Source organism: Lytechinus variegatus, chromosome 19, assembly GCF_018143015.1.
Source record: "Lytechinus variegatus isolate NC3 chromosome 19, Lvar_3.0, whole genome shotgun sequence".
NCBI lineage: Eukaryota > Metazoa > Echinodermata > Echinoidea > Temnopleuroida > Toxopneustidae > Lytechinus > Lytechinus variegatus.
This window is the reverse complement of record NC_054758.1, coordinates 15,903,482-15,923,454: the sequence shown is the minus strand read 5'-3', so window position 1 is coordinate 15,923,454 and position 19,973 is coordinate 15,903,482. Positions and strand designations below refer to the sequence as shown.

The 19,973-nt window shown below is 38.3% G+C and overlaps 1 protein-coding gene across 1 annotated transcript; it reads right to left on the bottom strand.

Annotated features, from left to right (window-relative positions):
- Positions 1–1,836: 1,836 nt before the first annotated feature.
- Positions 1,837–16,790, bottom strand: LOC121405873. The gene is made up of 3 exons (XM_041596851.1): positions 16,483–16,790; positions 3,803–4,156; positions 1,837–2,609 (listed from the first exon to the last, which is right to left on the bottom strand). The coding sequence occupies exons 1-3, from the start codon at positions 16,710–16,712 to the stop codon at positions 2,417–2,419; spliced, it is 777 nt and encodes a 258-aa protein (XP_041452785.1). The 5' UTR covers positions 16,713–16,790; the 3' UTR covers positions 1,837–2,416.
- Between the last annotated feature and the right edge of the window lie 3,183 nt (positions 16,791–19,973).

Genomic DNA, 19,973 nt, shown 5'->3' with positions numbered 1-19,973 from the left:
TTATTTGCCAAAACAAATCACCATCTTTATAAGTCATTATCGTAGTAGTACTAGTAGTAGTTGTAGAAGTAGTAGTAGTAGTAGTAGAAGTATAATAGTAGTAGAAGTAGTAGTAGTATAGTAGAAGTAGTAGTAGTATAGTAGTAGTAGTAGTAGTAGTAGTAGTAGTAGTAGTAGTAGTAGTAGTAGTAGTAGTAGTAGTAGTGGTAGTAGTAGTAGTAGTAGTAGTAGTAGTAGTAGTAGTAGTAGTAGTAGTAGTAGTAGAAGTAGTAGTTGTAGTAGTAGAAGTAGTAGTAGTAGTAGTAGTAGCAGCAGTAGTAGTAGTAGGAGTAGTATGTATGTATATATGTATATGTATCATGAAATATGTCTAGACACCATTATCATGATTATGATCTACGATCATACATGTGATATAATGAATTCGAAATTCCATTTTCATATTTTCAGAGATTAATATAAATATAACTTCGGTCGTTAATTTTTGAAGGCTTTATAACAAAAAAGCAAGTTTAACTTTTTAATATATATTGTAGATCCAAATCTATCGCGCTAAATTTGATTTATTTGCGACAGTCCTTTGCCCCGCCTTACAAAGAGATACGATTGATCCGATCAATCGTAACTCTATGGAAGGCCATCAGTGTCATAAAATATGCACAATGTCCTTTGTATGCAAAGAGAAGCACAGTGAATTTTCCAGAAAAAAATTAATGCATGAATATACACCATAGCTAGATAATATTTTGAACAAACATGCATAAAAGATGTTGACGTTGCTGGCTGTCCATAGTTTCGATTGATCCAATCAGTTGTAACGCTATGGAAATCCATCAGTGTCATAATTTTTTTTTAATGCAGAAAATTCGCCGAATGCGGCCTTTGTAATCAAAGGAGAACACACCGTATTGTCAAGAAATTAGTGAATTTACGGATGTACGTTCATTTTTTAAATAAACTTGCATTTTATGTGTTGACCAGGGTCCTGTTGCAGAAAGAGTTGCGTTTAAACGCAAGTCAAAAAATCAAACGCAAGTCCCAAATGCGCGCTGTTGATTGGTTGAAAATCAAGTTGCGCATGATTTTTAGAGTTGCGATCGATTGCAACTCTTTCTGCAACGGGCCCCTGCTGGCTTCTCTTAGTTGCGATTGATCAGGGGGTGTTTCACAAAGATTTAATTATGACTTAGAGTCGCACTTAAATACCCAGTTGCGTACGGTATGAAAGGCTTGACCGCATTGGTCAGATCGTGTCATGAGGACACGCACTAATGCGTATCTATCAATAAGATCGCGCGTTGCATATCATGGACGCGTCGGCATTTAAGTGCGACTTAAGTCATGCTTAAATCTTTGTGAAACACCCCCAGATCAATCGCAACTCTCTGTAAGACGGGCCTCTGATATTCACAACATGCTTCTTTTTTTTTACTTTTCAATCTACACATTCATTTCCCTTTTCTAAGACATGAATCACCACCGGAAAAACATAAGCATCTTGCCTTCCGTGTCCTTAATTGAAAGTTATGATAATATTCCATAAGAAGTATTGGAAAATTGAGGCGAAGGGTGCTATTTATTTGTTATTCAATATCATATTTTTACTTGCTAATTTTTGTATTTGAGAATTTTGTATTTCACATTGGGGAAAGTGCATTACATCCACATGATTTTGCAATCATGATAATTAGATTTTACGTTTAATGTTCACCTAAGAGCAATAGCTATTTCTGTATCGTACGATTGTTTTTATCGATTGTTCTTTTTGATATAGTACAACGTTTTTACTAATGCAATAAATCGAACGTGACATTTTAATTTAAAAACAAGTTTATTAAGTCACTGTCAAAAAGCCGTCACATTATTGTGCTGGACTTCTTAGAGCAATAACTATTTTCTGTGTTTTACGATTGTTCTTATCGATTGATCTTATTGGTATAATATAACGTTTGTACTAATGCAATAAATCGTATATGAAATTTAAAATTAAAATATTGTGAAATTTATTTAGTAACTGTCAAAAAGCCGTCACATTTTTGTGCTGGGCACTCAAAACAGAGGTTCGTGGGCCGAAAGACATAAAAACAACGAATATCATAGCCGTTGGGAAAGCATAAAGGCGATCCGTCTCCCAAATACCCCACCCCCTCTCTCTCACACCCACACACTTGGGCATTTCGGTACCAATATCCTATCACCCCGCGTGTCAGGCAATAAGGTGTGAGGCGATGAGACGGCAGGAGCCCCATGTCTGAGGCATTTTCCATTTTTATTCTAATTTTGAATTTAATATAATTGTACACTGCATTTGAATATTTTGATTTTTTCCACCTCGCTCGTACGCCAGTAGAGACAAAAGGGTGGTCTATTTTTTTTTTCATTCTTAATTTCATTATTGTACCAACAAAAAATACATTCAGAGAGATAAGAGTCTCTGCACAGCGGTGTGCGCATCACTTTGCAAAGTATTCTTCCGCCTCAAGTAGTCCCGGTAATCTTCGAAGTTGACATCGTCGTACCGTCTGAGAAAGACTCGTTCGCCCTTGATAGATAGTCCGTCTCGGAAGAGCTTATAGCGGGCATCATGATCTTTTAGTGTTATTAACCATCTGGCGTGTGGAATAGAAAATACAAAATGGGATGATTAAAGGCGGTGATATAAAGAAGATAGGAAGGTCGAAGAAGAAGAAAGAGGAGGGGGAGAAGAGAGGAGAAGAATACAGGAGAAGAAGACATAGGAGGAAGAGGAAGGAGATGAAGAGGAGGAAGAAGAAAAAAAGAAGGAGATGGTGAAGTTATTATTTTAACTTTTCCCTCCAATGGTGACTAAGATGAAATCAATGACTTTGGTTGGCTGTTGATTACATTCCATTGGTAGATGCCACTGGATGGTAAAGTTACCTTTACTTAATGCAAAGGGACCCACGTCTTTGGACCCAGATATACCTTTGACATACTGGTAAATGCATCAAGAAGGATATTTCTGACAGCTTCCGTTGCCCCCCCCCCCCCTCCCAGTCTGCTCGTGCAACCCTTCACTCGAGTTAGGGGTCTGAATATGCAGCCTACAAATGCCTTGTGTACTGAAGGCTCTCTCGCTCGACGATTGAAAAAGCAAGTTTTGTATTAATATGCTAGTCTTCGCATGCTGACACACTTGATCAAAGTTTCAATCAGGGTCTGTGCATGCAGACTAGCCCCCCCCCCTCCCACCATTCTTCATTCCTGTAACTGGAAAGAGCAGCCTGTAAAGGAGTTTCATTTTTTGTAGGGTGTCATTTAGGGGGAGAATTTTCTTCAAGGGAAGTTTCCTCCAAGATTAAAGGAAAAGTGCGCCAATGATTCTTGGGTGTGGGAATTGTATCCGGTGGGATTATCTTTTTAGATAAGCTGTCTTGCTCCACGCTGATTATTAATTAGAACATCATTTTGGCTAATGACCTTAATATTTCGAATGCACAGGCTGGACGCATTTTTTTTAAGCTCTGTAAAATACTTGGGATTGGATGACATTGAGGGTGGGGGGGGGGTCTCTCAGACGACACAAAGGTCATTCCATAATTTTGTTTCTTAATTGAAACAATTGTTACGGAGTTTAAAGCCTAATATGCCTTCCTTTCTTTTGAAATTATTATTCTTCCTTCTCTATTCCTTGATCTACCCAATGAGATTTAATATGTCTCCTTGATTTACCTATTTTTCTCAATATTTCACTACTTGGTCGTCGCTGCCTGCCCTTTTTTGGCGCCGTTATTGGTTGTAAGCAACATGAGCTTTGTTACAACTAGTTTCTAATACCAACCTATTATCGACTCCCGCTGCTCCTAAAACGACATTCATATCGACGAACTGAATGCTCTTGATCCTCTTGACTTCAATGGGCCTCCTTTTCTTGATGCCATCCAGCACATCCCGATGGATCAGATCGTATCCCGGGTAGGAGAAGCACAGTGTTAGCGGTGCAGGCTTTGGTGGGGCGTTGAAAAATCGAATCTTCTTCAGAGCAAACTGGTCCTTGCCCATCGTCAACCGTTGATCACCGTGTTGCAGTCGACGGGCTGCGGTGTTGCTGGGTGTCGGTGTTGTCAGAGGGGTGGTGCGCCCTCTGCGGCGAGGTTTGGACTGAGGTGTGCCATGATTGACGTTGAAGTCTTTCCTGGAGAAAAGATCATCAATAAAATTACATGAGAAGGAAGGCGGGGAGGGGGGGGGGGTGGGATGGGTAATGATTCTTTACAAAGGCTCAGTTGCAATATGGGCGTATTGCTTATAATTGTAAATTGCCAAGTCGTCTACTGCCATCTCGTCCACTCACTACTTGGTCAACTTTCATTTAGTCTAATGCCATTCCGTCCATCAAAATTTCGTCCATTGGTCCAATCTTTATTTCGTGTAATCACCATTTCATCTATGACTATAACCAGTTGGTCTAATTAATATCCATTTCACTTTTCATTAATTTTGCACAATTAACACTTAGATCTAGTCCAATTAGATCAAATGGTATATGGACTTAATGGCTGTTGGGCCAACTGATTATTAATATTAGACGAAATGGTGAGTGGACGAATTTGCAAATGTGGATAGTGGAAGAAAGTGATGGGAGACCAAATGATAGTAGACGAGTTGGCAACTGGACGAAATGGCATCAGACGAATTGAAAATAAACCTGACTAAGCCTAACATAAAACTCCTCTTAAGATATCTGCCCCATGCATTAATACAATACTGAAATACTAATCGTGAAAAAGGGTGGCGTTGAGCATTATAGCCTGGGGAATAAAATTGTTTAAGTTTCTTTACAAACAGCAAATAAAACAAAACAAAAAATGAAATAAAGAAAGAAAGAAAGAAAGGAACACAGAAGCTCGGAAGAAGACAAACAAGACAGTGGAAAAATAAGTAAAGGAGCAGAAGGAGAGAGAGAAAAAAAGAGAACCATGAAAAGTCTAGTCTAGACTTTCAGATCTAGGCCTTCATAGGTTCACTCGATTAAAATTTGGCCGGGATCCACTCACCTTACTGCGGCAGCCCGAACACGTACTGTGTTCGGGCTGCGAATAGCTTCACCCAAGTTCACCGGATCCGGACCGGATCGGCCAAAAGAGATTCGGGAATTTAATGATTATTAATAATATGGTAAGAAATTGAAATGAAGGAATCAATACATACTTACAACTTAAGCCGGAATATTCACAACCCTCAAAACGAAGAAGTAATGTCCCAAAACTAGGCAAAAATGGAGGGATGTTTTTCCGACGTGCATTAAAAGTCGTTTGTACAGGAACCAATGGAGGATCGATATAGCCTTTTGACGAGGCAACGGGATAAATTTGATTTTTGTCAGCAAACAGGCGAAAAAACAAAAACAAACAATAAAAGAAAAATATACTTAAAAAATAAAATAATAATTGAATATGCGTAATATGTGTGAATTTCAGTAAGTTCGTATGTTCATCAGATTTGCCAATAGCACTAAAGTCCATATAGAAAATATAACTTAAGGCCCCGACAAAAGGCTATCATTCGATGCGTCGGAGAGAGATTTACATGAATATTCATGAGTCTAGTTCCGTAAATTCTTGCTTTTCCCTTTGCCTGATAACCAGTCAACATACGGCTTTGGTTTTTTCTTTGAAAGAAATAACATATTTTCTTTTGAATTATTTGTTTTTTCTTTCTTTCTCCTTCATTTTTTTCTTTTCTTCTGTTCTATTTTATTTTCCTTTGCCCTTTTTTTTTATTCTCGTTATTTTGTTCCCCTACCTTCTCTTCATTTTTGGGTCGGTTTTTTTTCTTCCCTTTTTTTAGTTTTTGCCTTTGTTTTTCTTTTTTATTCTTTATTTTTTTTCTTCTCTTTTTTTGTCTCTAATTTTCTTCTTGTCTTCTTTGTTTTCGAGAGATAATACTCATGGTGTCGTACTACAAATTTTTTATCATTATTATTATTATAGAAATCTACAGACTACAGATATAGGTAAATAAACAAGCGAAGAAATAAATTAATACTCATATATTAAAGGAATATTTTCAGGGGCGTACCCAGAATTTTCCATTGGGGGGGGGGGGCAAATTGGTCTGCCCAAAAATTTGACAAGCAAAAAAAAGAAAAGAAATTGTCTTCAACCAGAAATAAATGATTTCGTACCAGAAAAAAAATTGACAAGCAAATAAGAAAAAAAAGGTCTACAAGTTCAAAAGAGGGGGCACTTGTGGCTCGTCGGGATCAGTTGTGATTCGTCATGGGGGCAGGGGTACGTCCATTGCATGAGTTATGACTCGTCAGAGGAGGGGGGGCAGTCTACCCCCCCCCTCCCCTCTTAGGTACGCTTGTGAAAATATTTGTTGATCAAAATTATTGAGTGATCAGCAAATCATCTCTTTAAGATATTGATGCCCATTTTCTGGAACCCAGCAACTGAAAGGTCTGCGCTGACTTAGCCTAGAATCTAGAGGACTCCGTGATGTGAAATGATTTTAAAGACATTATCACGGAGTCCAACAGTGCTGGCTCCCACATATTTTAATTTTGTTCTTTCTCTCTTGTTATGTTTTCCATTTTATTTATTTTGTATACTGTGCATGCATGAACCATTCTGTCAGTTTGAATTGTATGTTGTATGTTTTAATGAGAATTTAAAATAAATAAATGAAATGAAAATATATGCAAATCTCATTATCATCCAACAATTTTCATATACTATTGATGCTTATATCAATATCAATTTGTAATTTGTTTGAACGGAGATTATAAGATGATCATGAAATATGATTATGTTTGTTTCTAGATTACTATGTAATCTTTCATCTTGTTGGCATTCTTTAAGCCTCAATCATTGAGTATATAAATCTCTGCGGGATAAGTATAGGCCTGTAATTACAAAGAATTGAATTACTCGTTACATATAGGATGCATGAATTCGCCGGGAATCTTGCTTATCTGATTGTTTTCCTGGCATCCAAGAGGCGCTTTTTTCGAATACGTCCCGTTCTTTATCTTAATTGTTTTGCTTATAAGAATTAATGAATAATAATGATGACACTAAATCAGCTTATCTATATTTCTACTGCAGTACCACTGAAGTATTGATGCAGAAATCAAATTTTGTGATAGATTTTGTCATAACATCCCAATAAAAGTCAGGCCTTTGTCATGAACCTTTTCCATTTTCTATAACAAGTGCGTCGCAAGGAGGCGGTGGGGTGGCCCCCGGGGTGGCTTTCCCCATCCTAACGCCACCCCCCCAAAAAAAAGAACATGAGAAATGGTGAGAGCGAAGGGGAAAGCAATGGCGAAAAAGATAGCTTTGCGGGATTTTCTTTCTCTATAAATATTTGCTTCCGCGCAAGTTTGCGAGGAAATCATGAAAATATAGTTTTCTCCTTTGTTTACCTTTCCCCGTTTTCCCATCTCGGCTTAATGCTATTTTGTTTCGTTGCGGCATCAAGTTTTTAAAAATAATATTTGGGAACGGAACTTGTATTAAGATTACAGGTCAAAGTAATATATTTCTTCAAATTGATCAATACCAACTTTTCCGATCCCTAGGTAAGGGCGGTAAACTATATAATAACAATGATGCCAATTACTCACAAAGGCTACTTCTTCCGCTTTTCAGCTCTTTACTAGTGAATTTATTTGGGGCCGCAGACGGCCTTATCATGAGCATGTAAAGGGGCAGTTATAAAAATTGTGAAAAAAATACAATATTACTAGATGATGGAAGTTCATATGTCATCAAACTCCTGTCGCCTATTTTGCGCCATTAATTTGATATTTTGCATGTCACTTTTTGTTCCTAATCATTCAAATACACTGTTAAAAATGATTGAAAAAACGCTGTTTACGACACGAATCACACAATTGTTTAAACAAGTATTTAAAATCTTAAACAACACAGTATTGTTATATAATTAAATTCAAATATCAAATATCAAATATTAAATTCAAATATCAAATTATCAATAATTAAAGCTTGATTGTTTAAGATTTTAAACACTTATTTAAAATGTTTAAACAACTACTGCGCAATTCACACAATAAATAGTGTTGTTTAAATTATTTTTTGACAGTGTAAGCACTTCATAAAAATGAGCTCAATTAGGGGCGGAACCATGATTTTCAAAAGGGGGGCAAATTTTTCCAATGAAAAATTTGACGAGCAAAAAAAAGAAGAAAGGTTTTCCAACCAAAATTAAGGAAATTTCGTCCAGGAAAAAAAATTGCTAAGCCAAAAAAACAAAATGAAAGAAATCTTTTTAACAAAAAAAAAATTATTTGGCCCGAAAAAAATTTGACAAGAAAAGAAAGGGGAGGGGGCACAGTTCGGTTTTAACACCATTTTTAACATCACAAATTTTCATTATGCTTCTCAAGGGGGGAGGACGAGCCGGCTTTGCCCCCCCCCCCCCCGGATCCGGCAGTGAGTTCGATGTTTTTAATGTGAATTTGACAAGCAAAAAAAGGTCTTCAACATAAAATTGGAGGTCGTTTCGTATCAATTTTCTTCAGAAGGGGGGCGATTAAAAAAACCTATGCTACTGCCATGGTGATTAGAGATTATCAAAGCGGCAGAATTTTTTTTTAATCATAATTATTTATTCTTTACAATATCTTGATATTTATTTTAAAAGGAGGCAAAGTTGTTTTTAAGTATGTCCTTTCATTTAAAATCATATTCATTCCTTCCTAATTGCTATAAAAAGTGAAAAAGATGAATATCATTAATAAAAATAGAAATAAATAATAGAAAATCGTTAAGTTATTCTAAATGTAAAATTAGAATCTGTAACTATTTCTTTAATATCTCATAATCACAAAGGGAATAATCATAATACAGACTAAGAGTTTCTACATGATCTAGATATCTCTTAATATAATTATAAAACACAATCATGCTATTCGTAAATTTTATTTGTTCAGTAAATAAAACACACACACACCAAGAGAACAGTCATGCTCCCCCCCCCCCTTCCCATAAACAAAGCATAAAAAGGATGAAAAGGAGAAAGAAATATAAGTTTATAACAAATGACAAATAAAAAAAATATATATTATAAAAACACAGAATGTAACAAAATAGCATTATATATGAAATAAATTATTTTTTCATTAATACAGATTTTTTTTACAAATTAAAATGAAAAAATGGTATTGAATTACATGCCTAAATCACGATTTAACTGAATCGAGGCGACTTGCCGAAAGTTTTGACTTACATGCATATTCACTAAACTGTTTTGAAAAGGCAGAGACGTCATCTTATGAATATTTATATACGCATGCGCATGCGCAGAAACTATTTTCACGTTCTTCAAACATGGCGATCTCGCGATTGGAACAAAAGTCCGAAAATTGACGTTCTTTCGAAGGATTTTTTGGAATTGTATACATCAGTTTTAATTGAAAGTTAAGCTAATTTAGGAACAGTTTGTTTAGGTAAGATCGATATCAATCGTTAGATTTTTAATTCATTATTATCACCGGTTTTCTAATGCCAAACATCGCGAAGTTTTGTACTCCGGTAGAGAGAGCGGTAGAGAGCGGTAGAGAGCGGACGTGTTTCTTTGTGCTCCCGAAATTTACCGATTTTTCTGCGGATTGGATTGTTCAATGATATTGATTTTGGAATCATCTTGATCGGGTTTTTCCAGTCACCACACTCCATATAAATTTTCTATATTAAAAAGGAGTATTGGCGGGATTTTTGTCCATTTTCTCAAGTTTTTTGACCTTTTTCTTCGAAAAGGGTTTTTGGAACTTGCGTCTTGATCCGCGTATGTAAACAACTGTTACTGTGTACGCGAGAAACCTGCGCCCAACTTCTCTACGTGGTCCCACTCGTGCATTTAAGAGTTGGCCTATTGTACCTGAAGCGGAACTTTCACCAAGTCCAAGTCAATCAAGTTCTTTGATGTTTGAATTGGATCCCCACTTCTAGCCATCATCAGACTCGAGTTCATCACATGAGTAAGACACAGGGGAGTGAGTACATGAAACAATATTATAAGCAAATCTTCAGACTGTCTCTATTGTCTATTCACTCTCTTTGACTTATGATTTTTGTCACCCTTCATCCTTCAATTCATTTGCTAGTAGGCCTATAGTCTAACGTTTATCATCTCTTTTCGGTCATCCTTATTCATCCTTCATCGCTTCAATGTCAACCCTTTCATCCTTTTCGTTTGCACTCATCGCCTATTTATTTTCTTCACACTGCTTCTTATTAACTGCCTAACGTTACACCCTACTTCGCTAAACTTCATTTTCTTGAAAAACTTATTGATTGCTGTCAGTGAGCTGGAAGATATTTCAACGTTCTCATCTTACATCCTTCAATTTTTATTCTATGATTTTTCATCACCATCGCCATCATCCTATTATTTTATTCATTATCCAGCCTTTCTTCTCACCTATCCTGCAGCTACAGCTCATTTTGATATTAGAAATAGAATCTTATTCTTAATCTTAATGATTATTGGTTTTGTTGTTGTAAATATTTTATTTCTTCCAACTTCGTTGAATTTCTTTCATCTGTTTTGAAAAATTTGTTGAATTTATGATATGACCATGGCTTCGTGTATTTTAAGTGATATGAATATGGGTAGTTTAACTCGGAATGGTGAAAAACAAATTGCAGTTACCCTACCACACCCACTATTTGAGAATCTTCAGAATCTAGCCATTCTTGCTTCAACCCAGAAAGGGGGCATCAACCCACAACATGTGTCAGTTCTAACACAAGGGGTTAATAGCAAAGGGATTGCAAAGAATACCATCGAAACTTACAATAAACTCGTTAATGGGAAGCGAGGCAAACAGAAGAAATTAACCATCACTTTCTTCGGAGCAACTAGCAAATTACTAGTAAGAGGAAAGCAGACACAGCTGATTCCAGAGCTGTTATCAAAAATCATTAACATGGATGCTTCTGATCTTCAAGTGGATATGACTGATGTAAAATCAACTCTTGAAGAGATTAAAAGAAGACTTGACCTGCTCTCCAAAAAGACTCCCATGAAGCGCAATGGGTGCGACTGCAAAAGAAAAGGAAAGGCAACATGTACATGTCCAGTTTGCGAAGCTCATGCCTGTACAGAGACTATTCTTTGTGCCTCCTGCAACAGATGGCTACATTTTGAATGCACAATCTTGTCTCCACAAGACTTGACCCACCTTCTAGGAATGGATGAGATTGATTTCATCTGTGCAGATTGCAGATTCCAGGAAGATATACCTATGAAGCTGTCTACACCACCTACACCATCTCAAGAAAGTCAGGTTTCTCAAGAAGAAAACTGTGCTATTTGCAATTCACCAAATACTGAAAACTCTGTTGAATGTCAAGATTGCTGCAAGTGGTTTCACCTTCATTGCCTCCCTACCAGAGCAGTTAAAGACGAATCAATTATCTGCTCCTCCTGTAGTATTGTGAATCCTCCAACCTTGAGCATGGAGACTCCAGAGGTTTTGGAAGAAGAATCTGGTACTCCTGACCCAGTTCCTAATGCTAACCAGTCCCCCTCCATCATCTCTCCAGTAGAGCAGTTAGAGCCAGAAGGGGAAAAATTACTCAAGAAGAGTAATAATGTCAATCAAAGTCAAGACTCTTTGGATTCTACAGGTCCCTGCACTCATTGTTTCAAAATGAAAAAAGAAAAAGATCGATTGAGAGAAGACCTCAAAGTTCAGAGATCACTTACTAGCCTGACCATGAGCGAAAATGAGAGTCTTCACAGGCAGATGGGGGAGTCTACCAGAGAAATCAAGCAGTTACAAGATCTGCGTTTTAATGATCAGAATCTACTTAAACAGAAAGATCACTACATTCATAAATTAGAGAAGGCTGTAAAAGATCGGGATGATACAGTGTATGACTTACAACTTCAACTCGACTTCATATATGCACAGTGCCTTCAACAAGGAGTTGATCTTATGATGAATGAGAATCCTCCCCTGCAACATACCTCAAAGTCAACTTCTAGAGTCAGAAATGAGCCTAAAGGTCAGATGAAAAGGAGAACATCTACGTGTAATACTAGAGATAGAATACCCATCAGGAACTCATTTTCTCCATTGATTGATGAATGCTTCTTATCTGACGATACCAGCTCAGACAAGGCTTCTAACTATGATACTAGTATTCAGGCTCAACCTCCCTTCAGTGTGAAAAAGAAACACCCAGAATTCATCAGAAGGAAACCAAACCATCCATATGTCAGCAAAGGAATAAATAATAATAACAGGAAGAGTCAAAACACCAAGTTTCATTCAAATGAAAGAAGGCAAAGTGCAGTCAACTATAATGATCAATGGCCAGCACAAACAAGTTATGTAACATCAAAAACCCAACAGGATACAGCAAGAGAGATAAACGATATGCAGGCACAGTTTGTATCTTATGCAGACAAGGTTAAAGATGGTCAAGAGCAGAGTAACTCTCGTCATGATACCAATGATTCAGATCTACCTCAGAGAAAGAAAAATAGAAACAGCCACTACCACACCTCTAGGCCCCTCAGCCCAATATCTCTTCAAGAATGCCTTGAATTACAACAGCCCAGGAAACAACAGGATAACAGCATCACGAAAGATAGATCATCAGTCACTCAAGAACTGAATCAGGAGGCCTCCAACCTAACACCTTCACCAAAGCAACAGGATTTTCGGCAGGGCCGAGCCTCAACCGCCGACCACAAAACTCTAATGGAGAACACTTACCAGGCAGTGATGTATACAATAAATCTTCTAGCACTACCCCTATCCACTACAGACCCTGTCATTCGCCAAGCACTGAGAGCCCAACACCAACAAATACTACACTTAACCTCCACAAGTCTCCACTTACTAGAAAACAACAAGGAAAACAACTAAGAATGGGAACCTTCAACTGCAGGGGGGCACAGTCTAACAATGCTTTCATATCACGTCTATTAGAAGAATTGGATATCCTATTAATTCAAGAACACTGGCTTTACCATTGGGACCTTAATGAGCTTGCTAATATCAATGATAACTTCCAAGTCTTTAGTATATCACAGCAAAATAACTCATCATTACCACTACCAAGAAGGAGAGCAAAGGGTGGAGTAGCTACATTCATCAGAACATCAAGCTCTTGGAAAGCAACAAAAATAGAATCTCAATCACAAAGATTAATTATTACAGATCTACTCCATGAGCCATCAAACTCGCATTTAATTATCTGCAATGGATACTTTCCGTGTGATGTTGATGCCAATAGTATTTCTGAGTATCATCATATGCTCTCTACCATATCCCACATCGAAACAACTCATAAAGAGGCCTTGATTATACTTGGTGGAGATCTGAATGCTGATCTGACAAATGCATCGTGCAAGAAACCTACAAAACGTATTCTAAAGGAATTTCTGATTAGTGAGAACATGATTAACTTGTCATCTCTCCAAAATAAAAAGGAGCTGTACACCTTCCAATCAGATGATGGTTTACGACATTCATACATTGATGACTTTATAATACCTGCAAAACTAGAAAACTGCTTCTCTGACCTTCTTATTGAGCATGATGATCCTCTAAACACCTCTGACCACACACCGGTTAAAGTGACATTTTCACTACCACTTTTAGCCAATTATCAAGTAGATCATGATATACCTGATCGCATTACTGGAGGATCTGGAAAGTCTATACTTCGTCCTAAGATATTTTGGCATCAGTGCAGTGCAGACCAGCGGCACCATCTCTATACTCTTCCTATGGAACAAATATCAAAGAAACTTTTCTTTAATCTTCCTACAATGTGTTTGGATCCGACTAAAATTGACTTGTTGCTTGATCAACTTAGCAAAGAAATGCTGAAGGTATCACTAACTCTACCACACTCGAAGGGCCGTCAGAAAAGAAAAAGGAAAGGGAAAAGAGAGTGGACAAAAAAGGTAGAGGCATGTTATAAACAATCTCAACATTATTGGCGTCTCTGGAGGGCCAGCGGGAAACCAAAAGGCAAGGACCCTCTCTGGATCAAGCATATATACACCAAACGTCTTTTTAGAAGTAGCATCAGGCAAGCACGGAGGATGTGTCACAATAATCTCCTTTCAGAAATTGAGATTGCTAAAGGTAGCAATGATAAACTCTTCTATAGGCTTGTCAAACGCACCAAAGGATCTCGGTCCACCGACACACTATCTTATAGGGGTACAACGTATGAAGGAGAGGCAGTTTTAGATGGCTTCAACACATATTTCTCAGATCTTGCTAAACCGGATTATATAAATGCCTCTTCTCCGCCTGAAATAGATGAAGCCTTCCCCACTCGCCCGTTCCAGGACAATCTGAATCAACCACTTCAACCCTCTACTTCAAAAGATCTAGATGAAGCTATTAACTCTCTCAAGAAACAAAAAGCTGCAGGACCTGATAATATATCTCCTGAGCATCTTATATATCTTGGCCCAATAGCTCGGAAATTACTCCTCGCCCTCTTCAATCGATGTATATCCCTAAAGTATATTCCTGAACCTTTGAAGTCCGGCCTTATAGTCCCAGTTCACAAAGGAAAAGGAAAAGATGTTAAAGATCCTTCTAATTACCGAGGCATAACAGTTTCTTCAACAATTGGTAAAGTTTTGGAAATGCTCATCAAATCTCAACTAGAAATTCCACTTGCAATAAATGATGTCCCAGACCAGTTACAATTTGGATTCCAGAAAGGCAAATCTTGCCTCCTTACTGCATCCTCACTGGAATTAATAATCCAACTGAACTCTGCCAAGAAATGCACAACATATCTTGCTCTTCTTGATGCACAGAAAGCATTTGACATCGTTTGGCATAAAGGCCTATTTTCTAAGCTTCAAAACCTAGGCCTCCATGAATCTCTGTTATCTACACTGGAAGAATTCTACAATGGTAGTACCAGTAGAGTCATGTGGGAAGGAAAAGTCAGCTCTCCTTTTCAAATCCTTCAAGGTGTAAAACAGGGAAGTGTGCTCTCTCCCACCTTATATACAGTCTTCATTGATGGCCTGATCAAATCACTAAGGAATGCTTGTCTAGGATGCTCTATTAACGGTTGCTACATGGGAGTGATAGTACTAGCAGATGACGTTGCTCTTATCAGTACATGCCCTCGTGAACTCCAATCAATGCTGGACCTCACCTTCAATTATTCCTGTGCCTGGAGATATAAAATTAATCCACAAAAAAGTGCCGTAGTAGTAATAAACAAAAAAACATCAACCAGTGTAAGTTCAATCGAGTGGAAAATGGGAGGAATGACGATCAAGGAAAGCAGAGAGCACCCACACCTTGGCATAATAAAAAGCAATTGTAATATTGATCACACCAATGACATCATATCAAAGGGATATAACACCTTCTTCTCGCTTACTGGAACAAAGCAAGGAACTCTACGCCTGCTGCCACCAATATGTACTCATCTTTGGAAAATGTTCTGCATACCAAGAATGCTATATGGGATTCAGATTATCCAACTTACCAACTACATGCTGTCCCGTCTGAACAAGGCTCAATCTTTTCTTTTTAAAAGAGTGCTTGGTTTGCCAAGGAGTGCGGCTGACGAAATTGTTTATTTATTGCTAGATATCCTTCCAATGGATAAGCGAATCGACTATGAAATTCTTCTCTTACTTGGGCAATATGCAAGCCTTTCAGACGAGCGCACTGAAAGAAGAATCCTATTGAATGGTATAGCAAACAATACACCATTGGTAAGACGCTGGATAAAAATTCTCAATAGTTATGAGCTTCCAAGTCTCACTAACATCCTTAGAGAGCGCATTCCATATAAAGTATGGAAGAAGCTAGCAATGGGAAAAATTTATAAACAACACTATGCAGCCCTTGAAATTGCAGTTGCTAAAAAATCTTCTCTAAGTCTATGGTCGGGCATGACCCAACGTAATAAAAAGAATTATTACCCAAAGCAAGTCTCCAGCCCTCTCTTGAGGGAAGCTATATCCATCAGAGCTCAATTATCCTGTAGTACATACCCAACGAATAGAAGATTATTCTCTCTGAATCAAAGTACCACAACGTCCTGCAAGTTCTGCCACTCCGAAGTGGAAAGCGTTGTACATTTTGTTGGAGAATGCCCAGCGTTTAGCACACACAGGAAAACACTTCTACACTTAATAAAAGAAGACGAGGAACTGCAGTATTTTTCTGTGTATTTCAATGATCAAGAACCTCAACAATTTACCGCTTCCGTCCTGTTTCTACCTGACGTCGAATTAGCAGATTCCTCCAGAAACGACCTTAACCTACTTGTCTTAAATTTCTTGCATAAGATTCACCTCTCTCGATCTACCTTACTCTCACGTCAAAATATGTAACGCTACCATTAATGCAGTATCAAACTGCGGATCTCCGATACAGCGGAGGAAGGATACAGAAGAACAAGGTGAGAATGCATGGAGTTACTCAGGACCCCGACACTGTCTGAAGACGTGTCGGGGTCCCCGGGATCCACTCACCGAACTGACGGTCGAATTCGAGCCAAGATTGGGAATGTAATGCTGTTCGTATTCACTCTTCCTCGTTTCTTCTTCAATGTTTCCAGTCCGTTATCTGATGTGACGCCCTCTTCGTCTCCCGAACGTACAATTTGTGTGTTGGAAGTTGTGTTCAACAACGATGATGTGCTACTTGCCGATGGGCCAACAAACGGGCTTGTCAGACGACGTCGAGAGCTGGATATCGGCATTTTTTAAGCGTTCCCAGCTCTTTTCCCCAAAATGAAATGTTATGCCAACTCCGTCTTCCTAGATCTAGGCCTACATGAATTACCCTGAACTGGAATGCTTGATTCGTGGTGATGTCAAACAATTTCAAGTCTGAAGTCCTTCATCGAACATTAAGCTGAAGAGGAGAATGTTGATTAGACAACAAAGACACGAACAAAATCAGAGAAAATCAAAGAATGGGTTATATTTTTTTTACACATTCAGCTCAGTGCAGCATGCAATGTTTTCTTTTTCTCGATCTCCCGCTCGAGTCGCGCGCGCATTGACCCATTAATATTTGCGCGTAGTACATTGATATGCGCAGCCGCGGATTTTATGGGGAATCCCCAGCCACTCAGATTGCGCATACTGACTCGTATGCATTACTCTGCGCATTCACTATCAGTTAGGGGAATCCCCAATTGAAATAATTTGATTTTCAATCTTATAGATTAAAAAAAAATATCTGTCTTTTGCCGATGCCAAGCAGACTAAGGTTCTTATCACTTTGATTTTTACAAGCAATATATAAGGGCCTATTGATATATTAGTTATATACAGGTTGTTTGAGCAAAATTATTATCATTTTTTTTACAATTACACAAACAATCGTGGTTTTTATGCAATTATTTTTTTAAGTTTAAACAACTTGATTAAAACCTTAAATAATAGTTATTAGAGTAACAGGCTTAAACAACATTGCTTGAAAGTTTAAACAGCATTTTTACAGTGTAAACAGAACCAAAGTAATTATATTCTTTGAAAGGTCCAATCACATTGAATAGTCTTACAATATGTATCAACCAAAGAAAAGGAGGAAGGGTAGTTAGTATAACTGGAGAGGGAAGCAGAGAGATCAGGAATCCTACACAGCAAAAGCTGTGGTGTTAACCGGTGTACATAGAGGACCACACCAGTTACTTTACACCGGTGTTAAATTGGTGGTGTTAGTTTTACACCTATAGGTGTTATTACAACACCTATGGTTGTTACATTTACACTCTCTGGTGTTATGTTCAATCTCTATGGTGTTATTTTAATACCTCAGGGTGTGGTCCTCTATTAACACCAATTGGTGTCAGTTTTAACACCACAGTTTTTACAGTGTATAACAAAAGAATGGTCAAGTAAAGGAGTAAAGCCAAGAAGACTGATAAAGGGTGTGGCAACGAGAAGAGGAATTATAAACAATGGTTATTCTTCAGAGAGACAGAGGGAGAGGGCAATGTGCTGTAAATGCGAAAGGATTTCTTAAGGAGTGAACACGGGCTTAGAAAGAAGTGAACAAAATCAAAAAGGATTACTAACCGTACGTGATCTTTGAACAAGAAGATTGTAAAGTGGTGATGGACTTTAATAATGTACAAAACAGTTCCCCCACAATAATGCCAAACGTACAGCCAGATTGAGCACGCAAGAAGCAAGAATAAAGAGAGAATGACAAAAGAAAAGGATTTGTGTTCTAGAATCCTTTTTATTTGCAACATTTTCTGTTAAAAAGTTACAAACTCCTTTTCTTTCTTATGGGGGAAGGATAATGAGGACGAAATATTTCAAAAGTTTTTGATTGGTCACTTTTCTAATGAATATACATGACGTCATAGTAAACAACTGTTTCGCAATACATATGGGTGGAGTGCAGCCAGCGACAAGCGCTCGGCGCGAAAGCTGTCGTATTACAACGGGATCGCATCGGCGTGAGAATTCTGCATCTGCTGCGGCTACTATTTATATTCCTGCAGAAAACGTGGATGAAAAACGTGTGACCATCATCGTCAGCTAGTAGTGCGGGGCAAACATCCGCGCTTCTAATGTAAAAGACGTTGTGACACGTTAATCGTCGAACCAGATTTGATTTGATGTCAGATGTTGTTGAGCTTACAGGAGTTCCAATCCTCGGAATGGTTTTGAGATAATTTTTGAGGAGTGTATAGCGGAAAAACGAGGCGATGGCTGAGAAGGATTTAGGTACGAAATCTCGCAACACCTCCTCACCGCCCAAGGCCTATTCCTACTCGAGCGTAATTGAACTCGACCCAGTCAGCTCGTCATCGGATATGGGTAGCAGCGGGGCGGGCCAGGCCGGCGGATGCATGGCGTACTCCCAACAGGTGGACAGCTCCTCTCGGAGCCCACTGGTCCAAACTCTAAATCTCAACAACAGTGTGCAAACTGATAAGGAATTTGAGAGAAAATACTCGGAACATGTGAGCAAAAGGCCCTCAGTTCGGATGAGTTTTCAAGGGAGAGTGTATAACTTTTTGGAGAGACCGTCTGGTTGGAAATGTTTTGCTTATCATTTTGCTGTGTAAGTATGAGTGACATAGAAAAAAAAATGCCATGTCGTGCAATGATGCACGATGAGTCGTAAAATGGAAAACTGTTATTAATGACAAAGTGAAGTTTGATCCAATTTAGAAACCTCTGCTGTAGATGTACAGGACAGTGCAGGATGTATATAAACAATCATTATCATAGTAGATTCTGTCCCTTTTGGGTAAGTTTAGATCTAACTTAGATTTAAAATGATGAGTGATGAGTAGACCTCGGCCTACATGTATGTCAGGAGCTGGGGGGGGGGGGAGGTGGCTTGGGGCTTCAGCGTCCCCCCTCCACTCCCAAACCATGTACAAAAGCATAACATTTTCCACAAGATTGTTATTTTTACATGGTCAGACAATCTTTCAAAAACTCTTCTGCAGCCCCTCTTTGTATTTTTAAGTACTTTTCAACTGGGCCCTAGTATCTAAATCAAATAAAACAGTGGTAGATCAAGGGGGGGGGGGGGCACACCTGGCCCTTGTCCCTCCCCTTTTGAGAGGCATAATCAAAATCTGTATGTAAAGACGGATAATATAAAAGTGACAATTATTAAAATCATTCAGTTGAGATGATCATGGTCAGGGGCGGATCCAGGATTTTCCAAAAGGGGAGGGGGCACATTTTCCTGAGGAAAACTCTTTCAATGACGTATTCCCATTAAAAAAATTGATGATGTGACTTTCAAAAGGGAGGAGGGGCACCCTGGTGTAAACACGGCATATTTCCATTAACAATTCTTATTCAGGGATGCCAGTTTTCAGTCAAAAGCCTGAATTCAGGCCCTGGCAGTTTATTTTCAGGCTTTAGTTTTAACATATTGTTGTGTAGTAAATATCGCATTCTAGGTGACTTTCAGGCCCTCTGATCAATGCCAACTGGCGTCCCTGCTTATTACATGGCTCTTATCTTAATGTACTGAT

What these genes read in the sequence shown, in the direction of transcription:
- LOC121405873 (XM_041596851.1), bottom strand. Translation starts at nt 16,712, where the DNA reads ATGCCGATATCCAGCTCTCGACGTCGTCTGACAAGCCCGTTTGTTGGC. An exon ending in CGAATTCGACCGTCAGTTCG is followed by an intron (nt 4,157 to 16,482) that starts GTGAGTGGATCC and finishes TCTTTTCTCCAG; the next exon opens with GAAAGACTTCAACGTCAATC. An exon ending in GCAGCGGGAGTCGATAATAG is followed by an intron (nt 2,610 to 3,802) that starts GTTGGTATTAGA and finishes TCCACACGCCAG; the next exon opens with ATGGTTAATAACACTAAAAG.